This window comes from Scyliorhinus torazame, chromosome 3, assembly GCF_047496885.1.
Source record: "Scyliorhinus torazame isolate Kashiwa2021f chromosome 3, sScyTor2.1, whole genome shotgun sequence".
Classification (NCBI taxonomy): domain Eukaryota; kingdom Metazoa; phylum Chordata; class Chondrichthyes; order Carcharhiniformes; family Scyliorhinidae; genus Scyliorhinus; species Scyliorhinus torazame.
The window spans coordinates 303,382,726-303,410,110 of NC_092709.1; the positions used below are offsets into that span (position 1 = coordinate 303,382,726).

The window sequence follows — 27,385 nt, forward strand, 5'->3', positions numbered from 1 at the left end:
GTACAAAACTCTGGTGCGGCCACATTTGGAGTATTGCGTGCAGTTCTGGTCGCCGCATTATAGGAAGGATGTGGAAGCATTGGAAAGGGTGCAGAGGAGATTTACCAGAATGTTGCCTGGTATGGAGGGAAGATCTTATGAGGAAAGGCTGAGGGACTTGAGGCTGTTTTCGTTAGAGAGAAGAAGGTTAAGAGGTGACTTAATTGAGGCATACAAGATGATCAGAGGATTGGATAGGGTGGACAGTGAGAGCCTTTTTCCTCGGATGGTGATGTCTAGCACGAGGGGACATGGCTTTAAATTGAGCGGAAATAGATATAAAACATATGTCAGAGGTAGGTTCTTTACTCAGATAGTAGTAAGGGTGTGGAATGCCCTGCCTGCAACAGTAGTGGACTCGCCAACACTAAGAGTATTCAAATGGTCATTGGATAGACATATGGACGATAAGGGAATAGTGTAGATGGGCTTTAGAGTGGTTTCACAGGTCGGCGCAACATCGAGGGCCGAAGGGCCTGTACTCCGCTGTAATGTTCTATGTTCTATATATGTTCTAGATACACCCACAGTGCTGTTAGGGAGGGAGTTCCAGGATTTTGACCCCGCGACAGTGAAGGAACGATGATATATTTCCAAGTCAGGGTGGTGGGAAACTTCCAGGTGATGGTATTCCCATGTGTCTGCTACTCTTGTCCTTCTAGATGTTAGAGGTCATGGGTTTCGAAGGTGCAGCCTAAGGAGTTTTGGTGAGTTCCTGCAGGTCATCTTGTAGATGGTACACACTCCAGCATATATCATTCATTTTGCGCCACCACCAAAAGTTAAATTTGCACATTTATAAAAAGTAGCAACAATAATAATACTCATTGGAGCTTGACTTTCGTATGCAATAAATAACATGTTTACTAAAGTAATTCTCACTGCTGGTCTCCAACTCCTTATATCGCAACCTTTTATAATCTGTATCGATTTTAGCAATGCTCCTACAGTTTGTTCTGCTCTGAGTGATGGTAGGATGAGGGTCACAGAGTGGCCAGGTAGCAGAATGTGGTGGAGAAGGGGAAAGGGGGTGTCGGCAGCAAGGGCAAGGGGGGCTGGCTCTCAGTGGGCCCCATCCTTCCCAATCCTTGGTCCCTCAATCAGTCACTGAGTGCTTTTGAACAAGGGATCTTGTCTGGGATCTAGCAAGCAATCCCACAAGACGTTGCTTGTTGTGCACCCAGCATGGTAAGTCCCTTGTCCATCACTGGGTGGATATCAGCAGCGGCAGGATGAGGTCCTTGTTTGGATATTAATTGCCGACTTAAGGAGCCATCTCACCATGGATCTCATTGGGCAAAAGGCAGCAAGGCATCAGGGTCCCCACGTGCCACCCTCCTGATTAACTACCCCCGACCCCCAAACATGCCACTAGGGAGGGCATTAAATTCCACCCTTGGTATGGGAAGTGGAATTAACAGACTATCTCCCATTCATAGCAAGTTATACAAAGAAGTCATAAGACTAGGTATAAATTGAGACAAAATATTCCATGAACTCAATAGGTTCTATGTCACTTGTGTTGCAGCTCAGAAGGACAGTACATAGTGAAGTTGTGACAATGGAGAAATACTTTGCTGTTTTGCTTGATTATGTTTAAACTTTCACTCAGTAGATTAAGGAGTGGAATAGAAGCTAACATAAGGAAAACTGTTAAAGGGCCAAATAGCCTTACTCATTTCATGCTTTTACATTTTTTACTGAAAAGCTAAACCGTCTGTTGATTGGCCATGATAATGTGGGACTGAGAGCTGGTTGGTTCCTGGACAGCGTTCAGGTTAAGGTTCCAGTGCATGGGAAGGAGTACATGTTTCCTGCTCACCGATGGCTGTGCAAGGATGAGGCAGATGGCAAGACGGAGATTGAAATCTACCCCAGTGAGATCACGGATATCGAGAAATGTAAGAATGTGAAGCTTTGAAAGGAAAGGATTCTCATCCGCTTTGCTGGATCAATGTCTTCAAGGGAAATATATGGATGCTCACTGCAGTCTTGAATTCACCTTTGTTTCTGAGCTTATACCTCTCAGATTTGTACATGCGAACCATACATGCCCGCCTTCTCATTGTTTCAGTGTTAATTTACCTATCCTCTCCTCTCTTTAGATACCCAATCTCCTTGTTCTTGCCTAGCTCCAAATATGCTGATATTTTTTCTTTATTCATTCATGGGATCTGGGTACTGTTGATAAGCCCAGCATCTATAGTCCATTCCTAGCTGTTCCACTGAAGTTGAGGGCAAGACACTTTTTGAATAAAACTAAATGGCTTGCTGGACCATTTCAGAGACCAGTTAAGAGCAACTGCATTGCTGTGAGTCTGGAGTCACAAATAGGCCAGCGGGGACAAGGACAGCAGGTTTCCTTTCCAAAAGGACATCATCTACATGATGGCCGCGATTTAACTAAATGGGAACAAAGGTCCATAGCGAGAGCGTTTAAACATGTGTTTCCCGCCGCTCGCATTGTCAAGAAACACCCCGCTATTTAACCCCGCTGGTTAGATACAGGGAACGCAGGGAAGGCGCAGGGAATGCGCAGCCAAGGCTGCACTTAACCCTGTTTTCTACACTGAGGAGCTCTACTTGCAGGAACCCCTTGGTGTAGCGACAGACCGAGATGCCATTGTTAAATGGCGCAGACTCCGACGTGACCCCCGACACCCTGCCAAGCCCCAACTCACTATGAGGGGGTCCCCGGGGCCCCCTGCATCCCTCTAAACCCCCACTCAGGGCACCCCCTAAGCCCCCGCTCAGGGCACACCCCTAAACCCCCGCTCAGGGCACACCCCTAAACCCCCACTTAGGGCACCCCCCCAAACCCCTGCTCAGGGTACCCCGTAAGCCCCCGCTCAGGGCACACCCCTAAACCCCAACTTAGGGCACCCCCCCAAACCCCTGCTCAGGGCACCCCCTAAGCCCCTGCTCAGGGCACACCCCTAAACCTCCACTTAGGGCACCCCGCCTAAACCCTCACTCAAGGCACCCCCCTAAACCCCCGCTCAAGGCATGCCCCCTGAACCCCCACTCAGGGTACCCCCAAAACCCTGCCCAGGGCACCCCCCTAAACCCCTGCCCAGGGCACCCCCCTAAACCCCCGCTCAGGGCATCCCCCTAAAAACCCCGCTCAGGGCACCCCACTAAACCCCCACTCAGGGCGTCCCCACCCATTCATTACTGTGCAGAAAATGCCAGCTTGGCACCTTGGCAGTGCCAGGCTGGTACCCAGGTGGCACTGCCAGGGTGCCAGGGTGGCATTGCCATGGTGGCACTGTCAGGATGCCACCCTGGCCATGGGGCAAGCACCTGGGAGCCATCGATCCCCTGAGAGACCCCCATGAGTGCCGTTCCTTCTGGTTACCGTTTGTGAAGACCAGTATTGAATGGTGCTCGCCCGAGGTCTCTGAGGTGAAGGGGATAGATTCCAACGCTCATTACGACCCATTTGCATTTATTTCCATGTTCCTGGGCGTCATTCCCGATTTTACCCCGACGCCCGATTCTCTATCCCATTGGCGGACACATTCAGGGCGTCCTGGGATGGAAAATCAGGGCCTAATGCCTTTCAGCTGAGTCTTTTGCAAAGATTGTAAGGTACACTCGAGATGTAATTTGGCCTTTCTGGCTTATACTTCCATACAGACCTAGAACGCGTTAGTGTCCATTTGACATGTGTCCTTCAATCTCCAAAATTCGAAATGATCTCTGTGGTGCATGCTTATACTTTTGGATCAAATCACATTGAATGTCTTATTGGTGAGGGTGTTAGTACAGGAAATGGCCACTGAGCAGGCAGACTCGATGAGCCAAATGGCCCTTCTGCACAGTAAATTCTATGATTCTATGATTATGATGTTAAGTAGCGTGCAACACTGATCTAACGCCAGTGGTGACATTTTGAATTTAATAGCCGCATATCGTCTCACAGAACTAACCATGAAAAACTAACCTCCACTGGTGCTATTTGAAGGGAGCATGAACTACCTACAAGTTGTTGCTGTTTGATTTCTTCTGGCTGTTGCTATGATTCTACGAGTCTTTGATGCTTCCTATAGCTGTTTAAAGTTTCAAAGGTCTGCAAGGAATGATGTGGTTGGTGCTGAAATACTTCTTGCTGACTCAGGTTTCTGCACAAACCAGTTGCTTCCAGACATGGGCGCAGTGGGAGGCATTCTCCTTTGAATGCAGCATAACTTGGAGAATGAGCAGAAGACGGAAGAGTGTGACAATCTGCTAGAAGAGGAAGGAGGAGGAGGAAGAAGAGAAGGGAGAGAGGGTTCTAATAGAAGGCCATATCCACCCAGGCTGTCAAGGGAGCAATTCTAATAAGAACATAGGAGCAGGAAGAGGCTATACAACCCATCCAGCCTGCTCCATCATTCAATACGATCATGGCCGATCCTCCACTTCAATGCCTTTCTCGCTCCACACTATTCCCGTGTCCATTTACATCATTGATATTTAGAAATCTGTCTATCTCTGCATTAAACACACTCAATGACTGAGCTTCCACAGCTCTCTGGGGTAGAGAATTCCAAAGATTCACAACTCTGAGTAAAACAATTCCTCCTCACCTTCGCTTCCCCTCTTATTCCAAAATTGTATCCCCTAGTTCATGACTCCCCAACCAGGGGAAACATCTTACCTGTGGCTACCTTGTCTGTCCCTTTAACTATTTTGCAGGTTTCAACCTGAACCTTAACGAGAAACAATGTCTGAGACATTGGTACTTCAGTAAAGACGTCTTCACTGAAATCTGTCACCCAATGCAACCTCAGAGCAGGGCAAGAATGGCAATGCCCAGTGGCTGTGAAGGTGACCGTGGTGATGAATGGTTATGCATCCTTTGGAGCTGGAGCTGCAAATATTTGCAACATTTTGCACTGTAGCACCCACTGACCCATCACTGAGGGTTCACTGAGGCTCTATATTCATCGAGAGCAGGTTTCATTTTGTTCTGTCTTGCCTGAAGAAATCAGATGAACTAAGCACAAAGCTTGCCCAGAATTGGAGGCTTCCTCATGGTGTAGGGTGCCATTGACTGCATACATGTCACTTTGCAGGCATCACATGTCAACTCTACCCTATACCGGAACCAAAAGTGATTCCATTTCCTCAATGTCCATTTGGTGTATGTCTTTACCGTAAATCATGTAGATCAATGCCCAGTATCCTGGCAGCAGTCACAATGCCTCCATTCTGTGCCAGCGCACTCTACCCCTTGCATTTGAGCCAAAGGGCAAATCGAAGAGCGGCTGCAGGGTTATCCCCAAACCGCAGGGCAGATGACTCTGGTGAGCAACCCATGCACATGTGAGCATCATGCATTCAATGAAAGCCATGCTGCTCTACTGAAACAAATCTTCCACTGCCTGGACTGCTCAGGATTAGACCTTCAGTGCCTGATAGAGCAAGGTGACAAGATTTGCGGTGGTTTGCTGCATGGTACACAACCTTGGCATTATGAGGGCTACCAGTTACTGAGTAGCTGAGGAGAAGGAGCATAAGGGGGAGGAGGAATAGTACAGATAGGTGCAAGGGTAGACCGCACAGCAGGTCGAGGCTCAACGTGCTGTGTGGTTTATTCCTGCTCCACCATTAATGCGATCATAGCTGAACATGGGCTCCAACTTTCCCACCCATTCTCCATCTGCCTTGATTCCCTCAGAGGCCAAAATCTGTCTATCCCACCATTAAATATATTTAGTGATGGAACAGCCACAATTCCCTGGGGTAGAGAATTCCAAAGATTCACAACCCTTTGAATGAAGCCATTTCTCCTCATCTCAGTTCTAAATGATTGGCCCCTTATCCTGAGATTGTGCCCTGTTTCAGATTTCCCACAAAGCTGAAGCAATCTCAGTGTCTCCCTGTCAAGTCCCTTCAGAATTTCAATGAAATGACCTCTCATTTTTCATTATTTTTATTTTTTGTTCATGGGATATGGGCGTCGCTGGCTGTGCCAGCATTTATTGCCCATCCCTAATTGCCCTTGAGGGGGTAGTTAAGTGTCAACCACATTGCTGTGGGTCTGGAGTCACATGTAGGCCAGACCAGGTAAGGACAGCAGATTTACTTTCCTAAAGGACATTAGTGAATCAGATGGGTTTTTACAATTGATAATGGTTTCATGGTCATCATTGACTTTTAATTCCAGATTTTTTTTAATTGAATTAAAATTTCACCATCTGCAGTGGCGGGATTTAAAGCTGGGAACCCAGTGTCTCTGGTTTACCAATCCAGTGGCAATACCACTATGCCACTGTCTACCCGCTAAACCGCAGGGAACATAAGCCTAATTCGCTCAGCCTCTCATCATAGCACAACTTTCTCACTCTCCCAGGAACCAATCTAGCAGAAGAGAGAAGAAGGAGGCAATCTAGATAGTCGCTTTCTGCCCAGGCTTTCCATGAAGAACTCCAGGTGTTAAACCAGTAGCTACAATCTCAATTCTTCATTCACCAGCAGTTCCACACCAACTACCTGTCCTCTGCTACTGACCGTCACAGCATCCAGCTGGCCACAATGCAAATATAAAATTAGCTTAAATTATCTTTTACTAGTTGGCCCCTATGTTGTTTAAAGTACATGGTTTAATTTGGAATTATGCTCCAGGTTGATCTTTTCTAAAATATTACCATTTAATATTCATAGAAGGTCTTCTATCATTCACCCCCTGAGAGGCTGAGCATTTTTCTAATCTTTCGTCAAACCTCAGTCTTCTGGAAGCAGGAATTAGTCACATGAATCTTCTTGGATCATTCCCAGGGCTTCTCATCCTCAAAAAGAATCCTTTGAGCTTATTTGATTCCAAAGCACAGCAGTGACTGGCGATGTCTAAGTCAATGAGCATGCCCTATTTGCTTGCTTTTTTTATGAGACTCTGGTGCAGTTACCTAATTAGCTGAGGAAAAGATGTCTCTGACTCTACCACCTTGTTCGAAGCCTGCCGATTTCAACCAGTGCCTCCAAAATGCAATGATACCTGAGGGGTACATTTCCGACCTTGCCCACGGATTGGGGAGCTATTAGAAAGGGAGTGTGTAAATGTAGAGGATCCACAGCGCTGGATCTCCATGACCTTCTCATGCAGCTCGCTGCTGGGGCAGTGACTTTACCCTCAGTGAATTTACGCTCAGCTGAGCACATCGCCATTGATTGTCGCGTTGTGAACCTTAGTGCTTGTGAATCTCACTTGCGTTTCCTGTGGCTTTGACCAGGGATCAACTATGAGGTAGCGGTGCACACAGGGGACGTCACTGGCGCTGGCACTGATGCTAAAGTCTTCATCCAGATATATGGAGAGCTTGGAAAGACCGAACAAATCCGTCTCCGAAGTCGCTCGGACAATTTTGTGCGAGGAGCAACAGAGATGTTTAAGGTAAGCTTGGCCAGAGGTTGAGTGAAGGAAGGACATTGGAGAAATCAGTTATAGTCCTGATGAAAGTGTAAATATTAGGTTCAGCGGTACTAAAAACAGAAAATACTCAACCGGTCTGACAGCATCTTTGAAGAGAGAAACAAAATTAACGCTTTGTGTATGACTCTTCCGAGCTGAAGAGGATCAGAAATGTGATGGATTATATAGTTAGAGAGGGGAGAGTGGGGATTGGAGAAGGTGGAACAGGATAGGAGGTCAGGGATAGACGGGAGCTGAGGAGAGATTGACAAAGATATCATGGACACACGACAAAAGGGGCTGGATTCTCCGTCGGAGGATTTCCCGACGGCGTGGGGCTGCCCCACAATGCAAAACCCCATTGACCGGCCGGCATAACGGGGCAACACAAGGTATACAATGTAAAAGATTAGAACGAGTATAAGTTAAGTAAAAAGTGGATCTGTTGGGGAGAGCTCGCAGAGAGTCACCTCGCTCCAGTGCCATCTTCTGTACAAGATTTGTACATTGCCCCTTAGTATCCAAAGGTTGCATGAGAATACAGGGCGAGTGCAAGGATTGGGCCTAGGTAGGGGGCTCTTTCGAAGGGTGGGTGCAGACTTGATGACTTGATGGGCCGAATAGCCTCCTTCTGCACTTCTGGGGATTCTGTGATTGTGAGCAGAGATTCAGCAGCACTGGGCGGATAAAATGGGACCGAGGCTAGTAATTATACGGAAGATGAAAAGAAATGGTGTCTCATGCATGTGAAGGCTGGAAGGAGAGGGAAACTGGTGAATGGTGTGTGAAGGTCATTCCAGCGCGGTAATGGCAAATCAATAAAATTTTAAGAGAGCTTGCAAAAGCTAAGTGAAAAGGAGTGGAATAGATGCACACTGAAGCAGTTTCCATATGGTGCCAATCTGCTACAAGGGCTTCATGCAGCTAGCAGCAGGTGCAAAGCAGCACCCCCAAGTCTGTTAAGGTGAGCCAAAGTATAAGTAAACACAGATCCCCCATGCCAGGGCTGCTGCTAGCTATGTAAACATGCATACCAGGAGCCAGGCGATGGATCTCATCCCATCCACCATCGTCACAAAAACAGTGACAACATAAGAGACAAGAAAGCAGAGCAGTGCAGGCAGAGTGTTTGCGGTGAGCTGGTTTTATCTGGTCTCTGGACCTCTTTGCGTCCGGCTTATCCAATGCCTGTTTTTAGAGTAACTCAAACTCCACGCTCTCACTGATCCAGCTGATTTTCACGTACGCAGATCGAGGCCCTGAATGTCGGCAAATTGGTCAAACTCCGAATTGGTCACGATGGAAGTGGCTTGGGCCCAGGCTGGTTCCTGGATTCAGTCATAATCAATCGACTGAACGTCAGGACCGTGGAGGATGACAGGAAGAAGAAAAAAAAGAAAAGGAAAGCAGAGGGGCTCGTTGATGGCCTGCAAGAGGAGATAATGGAGACCTACACCTTTAACTGTCAGCGCTGGCTTGCCAGAGATGAGGGAGACAGAGAGCTGGTGGTGGAGCTCTTGCCAGAGGAAAATGATGACCTTGAAGGTGGGTTAAAGTGGGCCAGCCTTAGGCAAAATGGCACCCTGGGCAAACTTATAATTTGCTGCCCTTTCTTGGGAGTGTAAGCATGTCGTCGCATTTTCAAAAATGTCAGAAATAAAGTTGTAATCTTGTAATTCAAATAATAAACAATATGAGTCATCAAAAAAAATAATAGTTAAGTGACAAACTAAACATTAAAGTAAGCGCAAAGCTAAACCTAAATCTCAATAACAAATCAAAATGTTCGTTCACCAATATTCCAGTACTCAATATGTGACTCTGCAGACCTTCACTATCGTGTAGCTTTCACTTATCATCGCACATTGCCTAAATCAACAGAAAAGCTTCCGATGCAAAGCACTGACCAATGTATAAAGTTAAGAGCTCGCATTCAATGTTCACACATCACAGAGTGTAACCAAGATGGCAGCTCTCTCACCACACTTACACATGGCTGCAGTGTCAGAGCAGGACAGGCAAAAGGATGACCACACACAATACAGAATGAAAGCAGAAATAAAACACTGCGATTCCCTGTGAGATGAGCATATATTCTTAACTTTTACCCCCAATTCTTTAGCGGATACGTTTACTCTTGAGGTTTTTTCAGCAAAATTGTTTTTTTGTTTGTTCGAATATTTTCACTTAACACTCTCGTGACCATGGCGTCCGCTCCCCATCCCACCACTGACCATGAAATCTGGGGTAAGTGCCCACCTGTAAAGCCAGCACTGTATTTATTTCATTTCATTCATTTCATTTTCATTTCATTTCATTCATTTTGCATCGTAAATGCGGCCAGCTGATAGTGAGTTCCATGTGTCATTTTTCCATGGGCTCATAGCATTTACACTATGAAACAGCATTTGGAGCACTGTATGTAACACAGAAATGGCCCATTTTCAGATGAATGATTAACCGGCATTTCACATGAAGTTGGGCCTTGGGGCTTATTCCAGTACTTTGGATGAGATACCAGCACCTGCTGTACCTCCTGAGGGGCTATCATTTCAAAAAGGTTAATTTGGGGCTGCTTTCCTCGCTGGCAGACACCCTTGGTAAATCAGGGGAGGGGAGAAGGATAATGGGAGCAAAGCTGATCTTTGGATACCACAAGATTGCTGCACATCAAAATGCCTTTTTTTATTGGCAGTGGTTACCGAAGATTGCAGAAACATAGAAAATAGGTGCAGGAGTAGACCATTCGGCCCTTCCACCATTCAATATGATCATGGCTGATCATGCAAATTCAGTATCCCGCTCCCGCTTTCTCTCCATATCGCTTGATCCTTTTAGCCGCAAGGGCCACGTCCAGCTCCCTCTTGGATATATCCAATGACCGGCCCCAGCAGCTTTCTGTGGCGGAGAATTCCACAAGTTCACAACTCTCTGAGAGAAGAAGTTCTTCCTCATCTCAGTCCTGAATGGCTAACCCCTTATTCTGAGGCTGTGACCCCTAGTTCTGGACATCGGGAACATTGTTCCCGCATCTCGCCTCTCCAGTCCCATCAGGATTTTATATGTTTCTATGAGATCCCCTCTCATTCTTCTAAACTCCAGTGAGTACAAGCTCAGTCGATCCAGTCTTTCTTCATATGTCAGTCCTGCCATCCCGGGAATTAGTCTGGTGAACCTTCGCTGGGCACCTTCAATAGCAAGAATGTCCTTCCTCAAACTAGGAGACCAAGGCCTGTATAACTGCAGCAAGACACCCCTAATCCTATACACAAATCCTCTCGCTATGAAGGCCAGCATGCCATTAGCTTTCCTCACCGCCTGCTTTACCTGCATGGAAACCTTCAGCGACTGTTCCACCATGACACCCAGGTCTCGTTGCACTTCCCATTTTTCTTAACTGGCAGCATTCAGATAATAATCTGTCTTCCTGTTTTTGCCACCAAAGTGACTAACCTCACATTTACCCACATTGTATTGCATTTGCCAAGTATTTGCCCACTCAGCCAGCCTGTCCATGTCACCCTGCAGCCTCTTTGCATTCTCCTCACAGCACACACTGCCACCCAGCTAAGTGTTTGCAAACTTGGAGACATTGCATGCAATTCCTTCATCCAAATCATTAATGTATATTGTGAACAGCTGGGGTCCCAGCACTGATCCCTGCGGCTTTTCACAGTAACTTCAATGAAGCCTGCTTGTGACAATAAGCGATTTTCATTTCATTTCATTCATTTCTCTGAAAAGGAGCCGTTTATTCCACTCTCTGCTTCCAGTCTGCTACTGGTTCTCTAACCATATCAATACATTACCTCCAAAACCATGAGCTTTAATTTTGCTCACTAATCTCTTGTATATGACCTTGTCAAAAGCCCTTTGAGAGTCCAGATACACAACATCCACTGGTTCTCCCTTGTCCACTCTACTGGTCACACCCTCAAAAGATCCCAGAGGATTTGTCAAGCATGATTTCCCTTTAGTGAATCCAAGCTGACTTGGACCGATCCTAACCCCACTTTCCAAATGCTCAGTTATTTCACCCTTAATAATTGACTCCAGCATTTTCCCTACCATTGATGTCAGGCTAACTGGTCTATTATTCTCCATTTTTTCTCGCCTTCCTTTTTTAAAAAATAGGGTTACATTAGCTACCCTCCAATCCATTGGAACTCTTCCAGAATCTATAGAATGCTGGAAAATGATCACCAATGCGTCCACTATTTCTAGGGCCACTTCCTTAAGTACTCAGGCCCTGGGGATTTATCGGGTTTTAATCCAATCAATTTCCACAATACAATTATATTAATCTATAATCTTTATTGTTACAAGAAGGTTTACATTAACACAGCAATGAAGTTACTGTGAAAAGCCCATAGTCGCCACATTCCGGCGCCTGTTCGGGTACACAGAGGGAAAATTCAGGATGTCCAAATTACCTAACAGCACGTCTTTCCGGACTTGTGGGATTAAACCGGAGCACCCGGAGGAAACCCACGCAGACACAGGGAGAACGTGCAGACACTGACTCCACACAGACAGTGACCCAAGCTGGGAATCGAACCTGGGACCCTGACGCTGTGAAGCAACAGTGCTAACCACTGTGCTACCTGACTATTAAGGATTTCCTTCAGTTCCTCCTTCATGCTAAACCCTCTGTCTCCGAGTATTTCCGGAAGGTTATTAATGTCCTCCTTAGTGAAGACAGATCCAAAATATCTGTTCAACTAGTCTCTTTGTTGCCCATTATGAATTCACTTATTTCTAACTGTAAGGGATCTACATTTGTCTTCACCAGTTTTTTTCTCTTCACATATCTAAAGAAGCTTTTGCAGTCTGTTCTTATGTTTTCTGCAAGCTTATTCTCGTATTCTATTTTCCCCTTTGACCCTTTGTCCTCCTCTGCTGAATTTTAAATTTCTCCCAATCCTCAGACTTGCTGTTTTTTCTGACCAATTTATCTGCCTCCTCATAGGCTTTAACATTATTCCTGATTCCCCTTGTTAGCCATGGTTGAGCCACATTCCCCCTCTTACTCTTGCGCCTGATAGGGATGTACAATTGTTGAAGTTCATCCATGTGTTCTTTAAATGTTTGCCATTGCCTATCCACTGTCAACCCCTTAAGTATCCTTTGCCAGCTTATCCTAGCCAATGCATGTCTCATACCATCAAAGTTAGCCTACTTTAAGTTCAGGGCTCCAGTTTCAGACTTAACTGTGTCACGCTCCTGCTAATGAAGAATTGTACCATATTCTGATTACTCTTCCCTAAAGGATCTCGCACCACAACGTTACTAAGTAATCCTCTCTCATTGTGCAATAAAAGGTCTAGGTTGGCCTGCTCTCTAGTTGGTTCCTTGACATATTGATCGAGAAAACCATCCCTTGGGCGAAATTCTCCTACCCGCCCCGCCACATTTCTGCTCCGACCGGCCGGCGGGAGTCTCCGTAACACCGGCCGGTCAATGGGGTTTCCCATTGTGGGGCAGCCCCACGCCGTCGGGAAACCCCCGGGCGCCGGCAAAACGGAGACTCCCGCCGGCGGAGAATGACGCCCCTTATACGTTCCAGGAAATCCTCCTTCATCGCATTGCTACTAGTTTGATTAGCCCAATCAATATGCAGATTGAAGTCACCCATAATAACTGCTGTATCCTTACTGCACGCATCTCTAATTTCCTGTTTGATGCCATCCCCTACCCTCACAATTACTATTTGGTGGTCTGTACACAAATCCCACTGATGCTTTTTGCCCTTTGGTGTTCCGCAGCTCTAACCATACAGATTCCACATCGTCCAGGCTGATGTCGTTCCTTACTATTGCGTTAATCTCCTCTTTAACCAGCAACACTACCCCACCTCCCTCTCCTTCCCTTCTATCTTTCTTGGATATTGAATAAACCTTGGGGAAAATTCTCCGGAAACGGCGCGATGTCCGCCGACTGGAGGCAAAACGGCACAAATCAGTCGGGCATCGCGCCGCCCCAAAGGTGCGGAATGCTCCGCATCTTTGGGGGCCGAGCCCCAACCTTGAGGGGCAAGGTCGGCGCCGGATGAATTTCCGCCCCGCCAGCTGGCGGGAAAGGCCTTTGGTGCCCCGCCAGCTGGCGCGGAAATGACATCGGATCGGTGGGCCCCGATCGCGGGCCAGGCCACCGTGGGGGCACCCCCCCGGGGCCAGATCGCCCCGTGCCCCCCCAGGACCCCGGAGCCTGCCCGCGCCACCTTATCCCGCCGGTAAGGTAGGTGGTTTAATCTACACCGGTGGGACAGGCATTTTAGTGGCGGGACTTTGGCCCATCCGGGCCGGAGAATGGCGCGGGGGGGGGCCTGCCAACCGGCGCGGCGCGATTCCCGAATATCCGGTGCCTGAGAATTCGGCAACCGGCGGGGGCGGGATCCACGCCAGCCCCCGGCGATACTCCGACCCGGCGGGGGGTCGGAGAATCTCGCCCCCTATTCTAACACAGTCTTCAGGCTTTGTTTTTACATTTATTGCCCTTTTAGAATTATGATGTAATGTGACCCTTTTTGATTTTTGTCTTTAGTTTCTCTGCCTTCCAATTTTCCCTTTACTGCCTTTTGTTTCTGTTCCCACCTCACTTCCCTCCAGCTTCCTGCATCAGTTCCCATCCCCCTGCCATATTAGTCTAAACCCTCCCCAACAGCATGAGATGAGCAAACATTCCCGCTAGGACATTGAGTGAAGTGGGGATCCACTGATGCCAGTCAATTTTGCAGTCTGTCTTCAAAACAGGCATTTGACTCCTGGGGCGAGATTCTCTGATCCCCCGCCGGGTCAGAGAATCGCCGGGGGCCGGCGTGAATCCCGCCCCCGCCGGTTGCCGAATTCTCCAGCACCGGAGATTCGGCGGGGGCGGGAATCGCGCAGCGCCGGTTGGCGCCCCCCCCCCCCCCCCCCCCGTGCTTCTCCGGCCCGGAAGGGCCGAAGTCCCGCTGCTAAAATGCCTGTCCTGCCGGCGTAGATTAAACCACCTACCTTACCGGCGGGACAAGGCGGCGCGGGCGGGCTCCGGGGTCCAGGGGGGGTCGCGGGGCGATCTGGCCCCGGGGGGTGCCCCCACGGTAGCCTGGCCTGCGATCGGGGCCCACCGATCCGCGGGCGGGCCTGTGCCGTGGGAGCACTCTTTTCCTTCCGCCTTCGCCACGGTCTCCACCATGGCGGAGGCGGAAGAGACTCCCTTCACTGCGCATGCGCGGGAATGCCGTCAGCGGCCGCTAACGCACCCGCGCATGCGCCGCCCGGAGACGTCATTTCTGCGCCAGCTGGCGGGGCACCAAAGGCCTTTTCCGCCAGCTGGAGGGGCGGAAATTCGTCCGGCGCCGACCTAGCCCCTTAAGGTTAGGGCTCGGCCCCCAAAGATGCGGAGCATTCTGCACCTTTGGGGCGGCGCGATGCCCGTCTGATTTGCACTGTTTTGGGCGCCAGTCGGCGGACATCGCGCCGTTTCCGGAGAATTTTGCCCATGTAATGGGTGTGAAAAATCAGATGACTCAATATGTGGCAAAATGTTTCTCAGACATTTTTGGGACACGTGCCGTTGCAGAGAAATAGTGCCTCCTGTTGCACAGCATGGACCTTTTTCTCCCTGATGCCTGTCTGTTTGGCTTTAGACTTGGCAAAATGTGGCAACTCCAACTCAGTCTAACTTCACTGATGCAGTATTGGGGAGGCAGTGGTGTAGTGGTATTGTCAATGGTACTAGTAATAGAGAGACCCAGGGAAATACTCTGGAGGGCTGGCTTGAAATCTCACAATGGAGCAGTTAAAATTTGAATGGAATTTAAAGTCTTATGAAGGTCTTGAATCGATTGTCGCACAAACCCATCATTGGTCCTTTAGGTCCTTACCTGATCAGGCCTACATGTGACTCCAGATCCACAACATTGAGCTGGTTTAGCTCAGTGGGCTAGACAGCTGGTTTGTGATGCAGAACAAGGCCAGCAGCGCAGGTTCAATTCCCGTACCAGCTTACCCGAACAGACGCCGGAATGTGGCGACTAGAGGCTTTTCACAGAAACTTCATACTTGTGATAATAAAAGGTTATTATTATTATTACAATGTGGGCTTGAAATGGCCTGGCCAGTTCAATTAAGGATGGGCAATAAATGCTGGTCTAGCCGGTGATGCCCGCATCCCGTGAATGAATTTAAAAAAGATTTTGCCATATCTACTTAAATATTAGTTCATAATGAGGCAAACAATAGGGAAAATAAATTGATGCTAAAACAGATTGCTAGGTTGACACTATCAATGATGAAAAATTGTTCTACCGCAAGACCCTTTGACAAGCTGCTCCGTTCTTTAGGGTGGGTTGCAAGAACTTCCTATGTTGGGAGTCTTGCCCCCTCCTAAGATTCTGCTCATGGAAGGGTGGAGTTTATGTTCCTCCCATGGTCCACAATATTGCCCCTCCCTCCTCCAGTAAGGCTGAGACCTTGATACATCAGCACATCAATGATTGTACCAGAACTACTTATTCTTGTGCTATAGATTCTCCTATTTGTGCCTAGTTCTCCTATTATTCTCCATCTCAAATAACCTCTCCAATTGGAGAGAATTCCATAATGTTATCATATTTCCTAAGTTGCATTATCATCAGTGGCCTAGAAGTTAATCCATAATTGATAGAAACTCTGGTATTAATGTAAACCTAACCTGCCGATTGGGAAAGAAATGGGTTTGGTGGAATGTCAGTATTACACTACAATCAGATATTATTCTTCACTGACTTCAGCAGAGTAAAATAGTGCAGATGTAAAACCGAGGCTGTACCCTCAAACTCAACAGTTTCCTGACAGAGGTTAGGATAAAATTGCCTTCCCCAGAGAAGAACCAACACTTTGCAAAAGATCCATTCATTGGAATTGCATTATCACAACATCTCTGCAAAGCAGTAGCAACCAGAAATACCAGCAGAGTTTGCTTCATGTCTATTCTATTTACAGAAAACTCATACACCGTTCACGTGATTACTGGAAATGTGATGGGCGCAGGAACAGATGCCAATGTCTTCATTAACATTTTTGGTGAGACAACAGATACAGGAGAACGTTACCTCAAGATGTCAAACCATCTCAACAAGTTTGAAAGAGGACAGGTACTATGCAGTTGTTGAATTGGCTGGGGGTGTGGGTGCGAGAGGGTCAGTGTTTGCCATCTCGAGTAATGAATCAGTGATTGGTGCGGTATAACAAAGCAATATTAGACCACAAAGGTCCAAGGTTCAATCTTAAGTCATGCCAAATTAATTGATTAAACCAAGACAGCTGTAAGCATCACTCAACTTCCTTCCTTCGCCTTCTTTGCCAAGAATCGCACAATCCAACACTCGTTGCCTGCAGTGTACGGGATTGGATATTGTGTGAAGACTCCTATGTTTGTCTGGCTGCTGGTTTGCACTACCTAATGCCACATATGACAGCTGGGTACTCAGGCAAGCACTGATAAATTTGCCAAAAATATTTTCCTTTCATAAAATCATGTTGGTTCTGCCTGATCATTGTCAATGTTATTTTAGCATTACATTTCGCCTCCACAAGCATTTCATTTTGATCTCAGGGGCGTCCTTCTCTGACCCCCCAGCGGATCGGAGAATGGCCGTTGGCTCCGTGAATCCCGCCCCCGCCGGTTGCCGAAGTCTCCGAAGGGAGAAAAGTCGGCGGGGCGTTAACGGCGCCGCTGACGTCGGAGAATGGCACAGGTCTGCGCAAGGCAGCTGATTTTGGGCCTGCCGATATTCTCCCTTCCGGATGGGCCAAAGTCCCGTCGACGTGATGACCTTTTCATCGGCGTGACCCGGTGCTTCAGGTTCACGCCGACCAGCGTGGAGGTGAGTGACGGCCTGGGGGGTTGGCCGCTGGGCAGGCGATGGCGTGGCCGCAGTCTGAATGTGTGGGGAGAGGTGTGTCTCGGGTTGTGTGTGTGTGTGTGCGGCGGGGGGGGGGGGGTAGTTAGAGTGGGCTGGGCTCCGGGGGAGTGCCGGGAGGGGGGTCCGTGCCGGGGAGGAGGATGGGGGGGTCCGTGCCGGGGAGGAGGTTGGGGTCCGTGCCGGGGAGGGGGATGGGGGGGTCCGTGCCGGGGAGGAGGATGGGGGGGGTCCGTGTCGGGGAGGGGGATGGGGGGTCCGTGCCGGGGAGGGGGATGGGGGGGGTGGTCCGTGCCGGGGAGGAGGATGGGGGGGTCCGTGCCGGGGAGGGGGATGGGGGGGTCCGTGCCGGGGAGGGGGATGGGGGGGGGGGGTTCCGTGCCGGGGAGGAGGATAGGGGGTCCGTGCCGGGGAGGGGGATGGGGGGCCAAGTGAGTTGGTCCACCTGGCCAGGTGCCAGCCTCCAACAGTTGGACCCATGCGGTCCATGTCACCTGGCTGGGGGGAAGGAGGGGATATGGGCAATGATGACATGTCGTCGTTCACCCCCCCCCCCCCCCAACCAGGCCGTCATGTTTTCCGATCATCCAGCGATGTTGGCCGCCGTGGCGGCAGCCGCTAATGTCCATGTTGCCCTGGATGAGGAGGAGGATGAGGAGGAGGAGCGTGCCAGAGAGGCGGCGCAGGCTGCCGCAGAGGGGCAGGCGGCAGCCGCCCAGGCTGGGGGGACACCTGACCGACAGGACGAGGAGGGGGAGGAGGACGTCGCGGCCCCACGGCAACGGAGGCACCCGAGGGCGCCCCGTGTGTACCGGCCCCGGCAGTCATACCAGGACCTCACGGACCGGGAATGCAGGAGGAGACTCCGGATGAGGCGGGAAACCGTGGCACATATCTGCCACCTGCTGGCACACCTGTCACCGCGTGGCACTGGCGGGGGACACCCTCTCCCCGTGTCCGTCAAGGTTACGGTTGCCCTGAACTTTTATGCAACGGGGTCATTCCAGGCACCGAGTGGGAACCTGTCCGGCATATCGCGGACATCGGTGCATCAGTGCATCCGGGCAGTGACAGATGCCCTTTATGCCATGGCGCACCACTACATCCGCTTCCCTGTGGACCGGGCCAGCCAAGATGCCCGGGCCGTGGGCTTCTCTGCCGTGGCCGGGTTCCCCATGGTCCAGGGCGCGATTGATGGGATGCACGTCGCCGTGCGGCCTCCTGCAGATAACAGGGCCGTGTTCACCAATAGGAAGGGGACCTATTCGATGAACATACAGGTGGTCTGCGACCACCGCATGATGATCCTGCAAGTCTGCGCCCGTTACCCAGGCAGTGTACACGACTCATACGTGTTGTCGCGGTCATCCATCCCCGGCATGTACGAGGGACGCCATCCCCGGCTGAGGGGCTGGTTGCTGGGCGACAGGGGCTACCCATTGCTGATGACGCCTGTACGGAGGCCACGTAATGAGGCGGAGAACCGCTACAATGATGCCCATGTAGCGACAAGGGGAGTGATAGAGAGGTGCTTTGGCATGCTGAAGATGCGTTTCAGGTGCCTGGACCTCTCTGGGGGCGCCCTCCAGTATCGGTCAGATAAGATCGGCCGCATCATTGTGGTGTGCTGCGTCCTGCACAACATAGCCCAACAGAGGGGCGATGTGCCGCAGGCAGAGGAGGGCGGAGTGGAGGAGCAGCAGGAAGAGGCGCAGTCCTCCCCAGATGAGGGGGATGGGGGCAATGGTCAGGGCAGACGGGCTAGACACAGGCGGGTGGCTGTCCACCGTTACCGGCTGGCCCAGCGGGCACGGGACAGACTGATAGCCGCCCGCTTCACTGACTAGATGGGCGTGGGAATCGGGTAGTATGGCCACAGACCGCACACCATGGCAACAGCCGACCACCCACACCCCCCACCCATCCACCCACCCAGCACCCTCACCCCCCCAACCCCACCCACCCCACCCGAATGCACACCACCCCCCCATTGCCGATCCACCTGCGGCACAACGGCCGGGCTCACACAGTTGCGGGTGGACGCGTGTCTATTGCAGGCTATGGAGGATGATGACAACCCGCCCTGCGGTGAGCTCCTGGCTCCACATTGTTGGACTATGTCTGACCCATGGCCACAGTACCACCATCCACCCGGACCATCCCTGCATGCGGCTGTGACACTGCAGCGCACGGTCCCGTCCTCTGCCCGGGGGGATGTTGATGGCGGCCCAGGGGGAAGGGGGCAGACTCACCTGGGGCTGAGGTAAGACCACCCCTCACACACACACTTGCGCTCAACGTACATGACACCTCCGCACGCTTTGGACAGAGCACAAAGGCAGCTTCTGTAGGTGTAACATTGACTTTAATAACCAAACGAGTTCATGCACGTGCCCTAGCCCCTAAAACTGATCTGTGCCCTGCACCCGTGCCAACTTACTCAGTGTCTAATTGTTTGGCCTTACGGGCCCTTTGGCTACGTCTACGTGGTTCCCCAGACGGTACAGCAGAACTGGAGGTGGACTCCTGTGATTCCTGCCCTCTGACACTGGATCCCTTTGGCGGCCGTTTCCTGGGGCGTCCTGGCCTAGATGGGCCAGGCTGCGGCCCGGGCGACTGGGATGGCGAGCTGCCGGCCTGTCCTGCCCGTTGCCCACCCGATGCACCTGGGACGGAAGGGGGGTGTCCGAGGTGTTGCGGTGTTCCCGGACCTCCCCTACAGGGGGACCCGGGACGGACCACACCACCTCCTCCTCCCTCGGGGTGCCCGATGGCCCCCAGGCCTCTACATGGGTGGGGGTTGCGAACGGACTGGCCATCCGACGCCCCCCCCGGCATCTGGTGCTGCCAGTCCTGGAGGCCCGTGCTGGTATCGACAGGGGTCTGCAGCCATGGAGCCCAGGGGGTTGGCAAACCCTGTCTGTGACAGTGCGACGTCGGCTCGCACATGGCCACTGGCACCGATGCCCTCAGCGATGGCCTGCTGAGACTGGGCCATGGCCTGCAGAGACTGGGCTATGGCCTGCTGAGACTGGGCCATGGTGTTGAGCGCCTCTGCCATCTGGCGCTGGCACTGGCTCATGGCCTTCTGTGAGAGGGCAGCCATGTCCTGGGCCACAGACGCTGCCTGCACGGAAAGCCCCAGGCCTCGCAAACCATTCCCCATGTCTGACACCGTCGCACCCATTGCCTCCACCGCGGACGCCACCCGTGCGGTGTCGGCCTGGGTGGCACGCATGACCGGCACCGCTTCCAGCTCCTGGAGTGGGTGGACTCCTCCACCTGCGACGCAGCCGCCGCAATCCGGCCGTCACCCTCTTCGCTCGTTCCATGGTCGGTGGTTGCATCGGATCTATGTGTGGGTGTGGAAACTCCAGGAACCCGGGATCCATCTGGGCGGCAGATTTTCGCTTGGGCTGGGCTGCCCTCCGACCGCACGGCCCCTCTGCTGCTCCTACCTCCACCTGCTGTACCGGGACGGCTGTGTTGTGCGCACCAGTGAGTGTACCAGACGCCTCATCTCTAAAGTGCCCAACCGAGGTGAGTGTTTCTGCGATGGTGGAGGGTGTTGGTGACAGCAGTGGCGTTGTGTCGTGCTCTTCGTCCCACTCTGAGTCCATGGCACTTTGGGGTGGGGGTTCGTCTCCACCCATCCACTCTGAGTCACTGTCCGGTATTTCGTCTTCCTGGGTAGGGGTGTCCTGGGTAGTGGTGTCCTGGGTAGTGGTGTCCTGGGTAGTGGTGTCCTGGGTAGTGGTGACCTGGGTAGTGGTGTCCTGGGTAGTGGTGTCCTGGGTAGTGGTGTACTGGGTAGTGGTGTCCTGGCTCGGATGTGACGGGGGCCTGTGGCTGCCCCCCCGCGTCGCTGGGTGGTCGCTCCCGCACGTGACGGCGGCTCTCTCAACACAACAACGAGGAGGAGGGAAAAGAGAGAGAGCTCTCTTTTCCTCCTCCTCGGTGTCGCATGCCGGAGGGTCCGGGTCTCTCCGTCTCCCGTGGTGTGCGAGGGGCATCCTGCGGGCGTCGCATGCCGGAGGGTCCGGGTCTCTCCTTCTCCCGTGGTGTGCGAGGGGCATCCTGCGGGCGGTCTGCATCTGCGGGGATGGGTGCCTCGACGTTTGCTCCTGCGATACACAATGAAGCATGCATGGTTAGACACGCAGGCAGTGATCAGGTGATATGGGGGAGGGGGGATATGGGGGAGGGGGGATATGGGGACGGGCTGTCGGTGGCTCACTTGCTAGTACGCCCCCGACCTCTGCATCAGCAACCTCCCGGTCCTCAGGTCCGCCAGCCAGTTCCAGGGCCCTTTCCTCGTGTTCGGTCAGTGGCCTCTCATCAGCGGGGCCCCCTCCAGTCCTCACATGCTCCCTATTGTTGTGTGCGCGCTTCTTCTGTGGGAGAGGGGGGGGGTGGTGGTGGCAGGGATAAAAGGCAACAGTGTTAGGCAGGTATATGAATGCACACCATCGGTTGCGCGTGCATTGCAGAGGTTAAGGTTAGGGCTGGATTCACTTGGGGATATGGGGGATATGGGGGAGGGGGGATATGGGGAGGGGGGATATGGGGGAGGGGGGATATGGGGGAGGGGGGATATGGGGAGGGGGGATATGGGGGAGGGGGGATATGGGGGAGGGGGGATATGGGGGATTTGGGGGAGGGGGGATATGGGGGATATGGGGAGGGGGGATATGGGGAGGGGGGATATGGGGAAGGCGGATATGGGGGATGGGGGGGATATGGGGGAGGGGGGATATGGGGGAGGGGGGATATGGGGGAGGGGGGATATGGGGAGGGGGGGATATGGGGGAGGGGGGATATGGGGGAGGGGGGATATGGGGAGGGGGGAATATGGGGGAGGGGGGATTTGGGTGTGGGGGGATATGGGTGTGGGGGGATATGGGGGAGGGGGGATATGGGGGAGGTGGATATGGGGGAGGGAGGACATGGGAGAGGGGGGATATGGGGGAGGGGGGATATGGGGGATATGGGGGAGGGGGGATATGGGGGATATGGGGGATATGGGGGATATGGATATCGGGCAGGGGGGGGAGGCTCACCCTGGCTGCTCTGACGAGGTTGTTCACCTTCTTGTGGCACCGGGTGCCTGTCCGTGGTGTCAGGGCCGCAGCGGTGACGGCCTCTGCCATCTCCCTCCACAGACACCGGCTGTGGCATGGGGCAACTCTGCGGCCGTGCCCGGGATACAGGGCGTCCCTCCTCTGCTCCACTGCGTCCAGGAGCGCCTTCACATCCCGTGACTCGAACCTCGGGGCTGAGCGACGGCCAGCCCTCCAGTCGGGTGTTGCGGTCGGGTGTTCCGGTCGGGTGGGGGGGAGCAGCGCGGCCTTATGAGCCGTCACGCCGTGCAGCGCGTATGACGCTGCACGGCGTGAACCACAGTGCAAGCGCGGATCCCGTTACGTCGCTGCCAGCCCATTTCGGGCCGGAGACTTTCGAACCATTTTTCCGACGTGACGCAAGTCAGATTTGAGCTGTTTTTTGCGCCGATCGGCGGACTTTGCGTCGATAACGGAGAATTTTGCCCCTGATCAGCTCCATTGTTCCTTTGACCTTTTTACTCTTTACTCTACCGTTTTATATATCTTCAGAAAACGTTTTTTGTTTTCCTTTTTCTGAAACTGCTTATTTATTCTCATACACTGGCCTATATTTCTGCTGACAGAGGTGGGTCACTTGCCGGCTCTACCAACCTGACCCAGGAGGCCCAGTGGTTGGATTTTCATCGGGTCGGACTGGATTAGAAGTTGGGCCTACCACCCCCAGAACGAGTGCAGAGGCTGCCGGGTGCAAAGGCAGACTGGCAGAAGTAATATAGTAATAATCTTTATTGTCACAAGTAGGCTTACATTAGCACTGCAATGAATTACTGTGAAAAGCCCCTAGTCGCCACATTCCGGCACCTGTTTGGGTACACAGAGAGAAAATTCAGAATGTTCAAATTACCTAACAGCACGTCTTTCGGGACTTGTGGGAGGAACCCGGAGCACCTGGAGGAAACCCACCCAGACACGGGGAGAACATGCAGACTCCGCACAGACAGTGACCTAAGCCAGGACTCGAACCCGGGTCCCTGGCGCTGTGAAGCAATAGTGCTAACCACTGTGCTACTAACCTGCGGCAGAGGCTGCAGATTGGAGGGTCAGTAGTAAGAGTGTAGGTTCGAGAGTGTAAGTGGCCACAAACCGGAGGGAGCATGGGAGGAATGGTCCGCAGGGAGCAGGAGGATCAAAGAGTGAGATATATGGAGAATGGGAGCAGAACCGGCAGTGAGAAAGATTTCCGATATATTTCCAAGTCAGGATGGTGTGTGACTTGGAGGGTAACCGCCAGGTGATGGTGTTCCCATACACCTGCTGCCCTTGTCCTTCTCATTGGTAGCAGTTATGAGTTTAGAAGGTGCTGTCTAAGGAGTCTTGGTCAAATCATTCATCCACCTTCCTTGGAATTACATTACCATTCCTCCACTGTCGCTGGGTCAAAACCCTGGAACTCCTTTCCCAACAGCACAGTGGGCGTACCTATACCACATGGATTGCAGCGGCTCAAGAAGGCAGCTCACCATAACCTTCTCAAGGGCAGGGAGGGATGGGAAATAAATACTGACCTAGCCAGCGATGCCCACATCCCATCAATGAAGTTTTAAAATATTTAATCAAGACTGACAGTTTTTCCTTTAATATCTTTCCCAAATTACATTCTACATTAATATAAAAATATCAGGTGCCTATCTCCCCCCCTTTCTTTGAGCCAGATCTCCATTATTATCACTATATCATTATCCCATGTGGCTACTTATGCTTGCAGCTCTCCAACATTATTTACCATTTAAACACATGGACACCAAGCCCACCTTGGTCTGCTTTGCAATTCCTCCCTATCTGAAAATTCCCATTCCAAATTACCCTTCATCCCTGAAGAATCATGCTTTAGACACTCTGAAGTAAGCGTCATAGTCTTGAGTATATTAAGGACAAGTCTTTAGCAGCTTAAAGCTATGTACATATATACAGTAGAAGGTACAGGCTTGGAGTTGACTCCATCTTGGGTCTTGACATATTTGTATCCATCTCGAGACTGCCCCTGGCTCTGGGTCATGTGTCTTGTTACATCATCATGTGGGTGGTTCTATATTCAGTCCCGCAGTAATCCTGCAGGTTGCTATGACTAGCCCCCGGTGAGATTCCCCAGAATTTGTTGATCTGGGTGAGACCCCTCAATTTGTCACTGTCCGGCTGGGGTACCCCCGATATGTACAAACCTGGGTGAGGGGGGTGGGGGGATGACCGGCTTTTGTTTTTATTCAACCCACCCTCTGCTGGGAGCAACAAAGGTTTCATCTAACAAGGTTCCTTTTCCCTTGGATGCCTTTCCCAGACCCAATAGTTACGTTGAAAAAGGTGCCAATTTACCCTGGCTTTCCTGAGTTAAAATAGAGTAAGTTTATTAATGCCAAAATGTTAGGGAGAAATGGTAAAGCACATATATCTACATTCATACAGATCAGAAGTAAGAATTGAGTCCAATAGTAAATAAATACAAATAAAGGTTTTACGGAACAGGCCTAGAGGAGTAGATGATGATGCGTTGAGGCCGTAAGAGGGTGATTGCAGCAGCTGTCTTCTGCTTGCGGGAAGTTGATTCTTCGATTCAAATGTTCTGTAGTTTGACAGAGATTTCAGTTCTTTTTCCAGCTGCAATCCTTCTGCTGGCTGATCAATTTTCCCAGTTAGAGAGAGTACCTTGTCTGGAAACACAGGGAGGGGTCCCATTATCCCTTTGAGAAACCCCGACAGCCGTTCCTGTCAACAGCTAGCTTACATTTGCAGCCATCTTTTGTGCCTGTGTCCATTTTTACAAATAAATCTCAGATCTTTTTTAAAGTCCGTGTATAATTCCATGGGCTTTTTCTCCATCATTGGGACAATGTACGAAACCCTACTACTACTACTCCTCTCCCCAAGTCCTTATCCCATGCATATGGAGTTACTTGAATTTACTTCAAGTCCTACATTGTTATAAGTCTTGTACATTTACCTTATTCCAACATTACTGGTATTGCAGTACAAGCATTAACAACATTCTCACTGCCCCATAACTCCCTTCCAGTACTTGATGCTAGATGTTCAGGTGGTCTTCCTTCCACATCTCGTTCACTGTTTTATTGGGAGAGTGGTGGGCTCTGGTACTCTTGACGACTCCTTGTGGGGTGGAGCAGTGCCTGTTCTTTATTCATTCGGGCCGCCGAGAAGCTCTTGGAGGCTGAGAAAGGATGTTCCTGTGGCAAGAAGATTGAGTTACATTCTCACCTCTGTTTTTTGTTGTTGATGATGTCACCAGGTTCCAACATCCTTTGTGGTCCTGACACGCTGGCTGGAAGTTGCCATATGTGCACAATGGTTGGTGTGTCTATCAACTGCACCAGCAGCGCAGTTGGAGGTAGAGGTACCTCAGACTGTTGATCCTTCTCTGGTGCCACTTTCATCAGAGGTGCTAGGTTGGGCTAACCAATAGGGACTTTCTGAAACTTGATGATGGACAAGCCTTCTCCGTAAAGAGAGAAGAGGGATCAAAGGTGAAATCTGAATGCTCTTTAGTATTTGAGCACTCAGGGCAATGCTGTTCTGGCTGGCCAATGACATTGGTAATCTTGACATCTTCTGCCATCGGGAGGAAATCGAGGGCTACGTAGGCATCGCTGCTCAGAAGAGAGAGAGAGGCTGACTGCGGACAATGTTCATCAGCTCAAAGTCCTGTTTGGAGCCATATCTCAGTGGTTCAAGGTCCATGACATGACCGGGAGTCGGACTCCCCCACTCTATTGAGTGCAGTGTCCGTTGTTCCAATCCAAAGGCCTTGCAGCCATGACTCCTTCTCTGACAGAACTGTCATGCTGGCACCTGAATCTAATTGGAAATTCATTAGATGACTATTTGCCAGGATGTCAGCAGTCCCAAATGCGGAACCACATTATCTGAGGTCACCCAAGAAGCATGGCTGTGTGTTGGCGGAAATGGCAGAGGATAATCCTTTGAATGCAGAGGCTGGTGGGGTCAAAAATGTGGACAAGGGCGACCCTGTCATGGCTCTGGAGGGAGGGGTGAGGGCACATGTGCGGGAGATGGGTTAGAAATGGTTGAGTGCCCTGTAAACCGCAGTGAGGCAGGGGGTGGGGGTGGGGGGAACTTTGATTGAGGAAAAAGGCAGATGTGTCAGAAGTGTTATCCCAGAATTCTCTTCGGCTGCCGCGACTGGATGAACTTGCTCCTGTTAAAAAAACTGTGTGGGTTTCCTCCGGGTACTCCGGTTTCCTCCCACAGTCCAAAGACGTGCAGGTTAGGCGGATTGGCCATGGTAAATTGCCCTTAGTGACCAAGGTTAGAAGGGGTTATTGGGTTACCAGGATAGGGTGGAAGTGAGGTCTTTAGTGGGTCACTGCAGACTCGATGGGCCGAATGGCCTCCTTCTGCACTATATGTTCTATGTTCTAAGTGCTGTTTTGGAAGCTGACATTATTGAAACAGGTGCGACAGGGGTGGAGAAACTGTGAGAATGGGATGGAGTCCTTACAGGAAGAGGGATATGAGGAGTTGTAGTCAAGGTAGCTGTGGGAGTTGGTAGGTTTGTAATGAATATTGGTGGCGAGTCTGCTGCCAGGGGGGGGCAGATGGTAGCACAGTGGGTAGCATTGTTGCTTCACAGCTCCAGGGTTCTATGTTCAATTCCCGGCTTGGGTCACTGTCTGCATGGAGTCTGCATGTTCTCCCTGTGTCTGCGTGGGTTTCCTCCGGGGCCTCCGATTTCCTCCCACAAGTCCCGAAGGATGTGCTTCTATTAAGGAATTTAGACGTTCTGAATTCTCCCTCTGTGTACCTGGAATGTGGCGACTAAGGGCTTTTCACAATAACTTCATTGTAGTGTTAATGTAAGCCTACTTGTGACAATAAAGATTATTATATTATTAGACATAGAGACGGAACGGTCAAGGATCCTTTTATGTTTTTGTTTTTCTTTGTTTGTTCCAATTAATATCCCCCCCACCC

General features: G+C 51.0%; 1 protein-coding gene across 1 annotated transcript in view; it reads left to right on the forward strand.

Moving 5' to 3' along the window:
• Positions 1-27,385, forward strand: part of loxhd1a (lipoxygenase homology PLAT domains 1a) — a 332,608-nt gene that overhangs the window by 188,452 nt on the left and 116,771 nt on the right. Inside the window, exons 23-26 of the mRNA XM_072497474.1 lie at positions 1,748-1,940; positions 7,257-7,417; positions 8,686-8,980; positions 16,402-16,553. Coding sequence (XP_072353575.1) covers positions 1,748-1,940; positions 7,257-7,417; positions 8,686-8,980; positions 16,402-16,553 — 801 coding nt within the window. The remainder of the gene's footprint in view (positions 1-1,747; positions 1,941-7,256; positions 7,418-8,685; positions 8,981-16,401; positions 16,554-27,385) is intronic.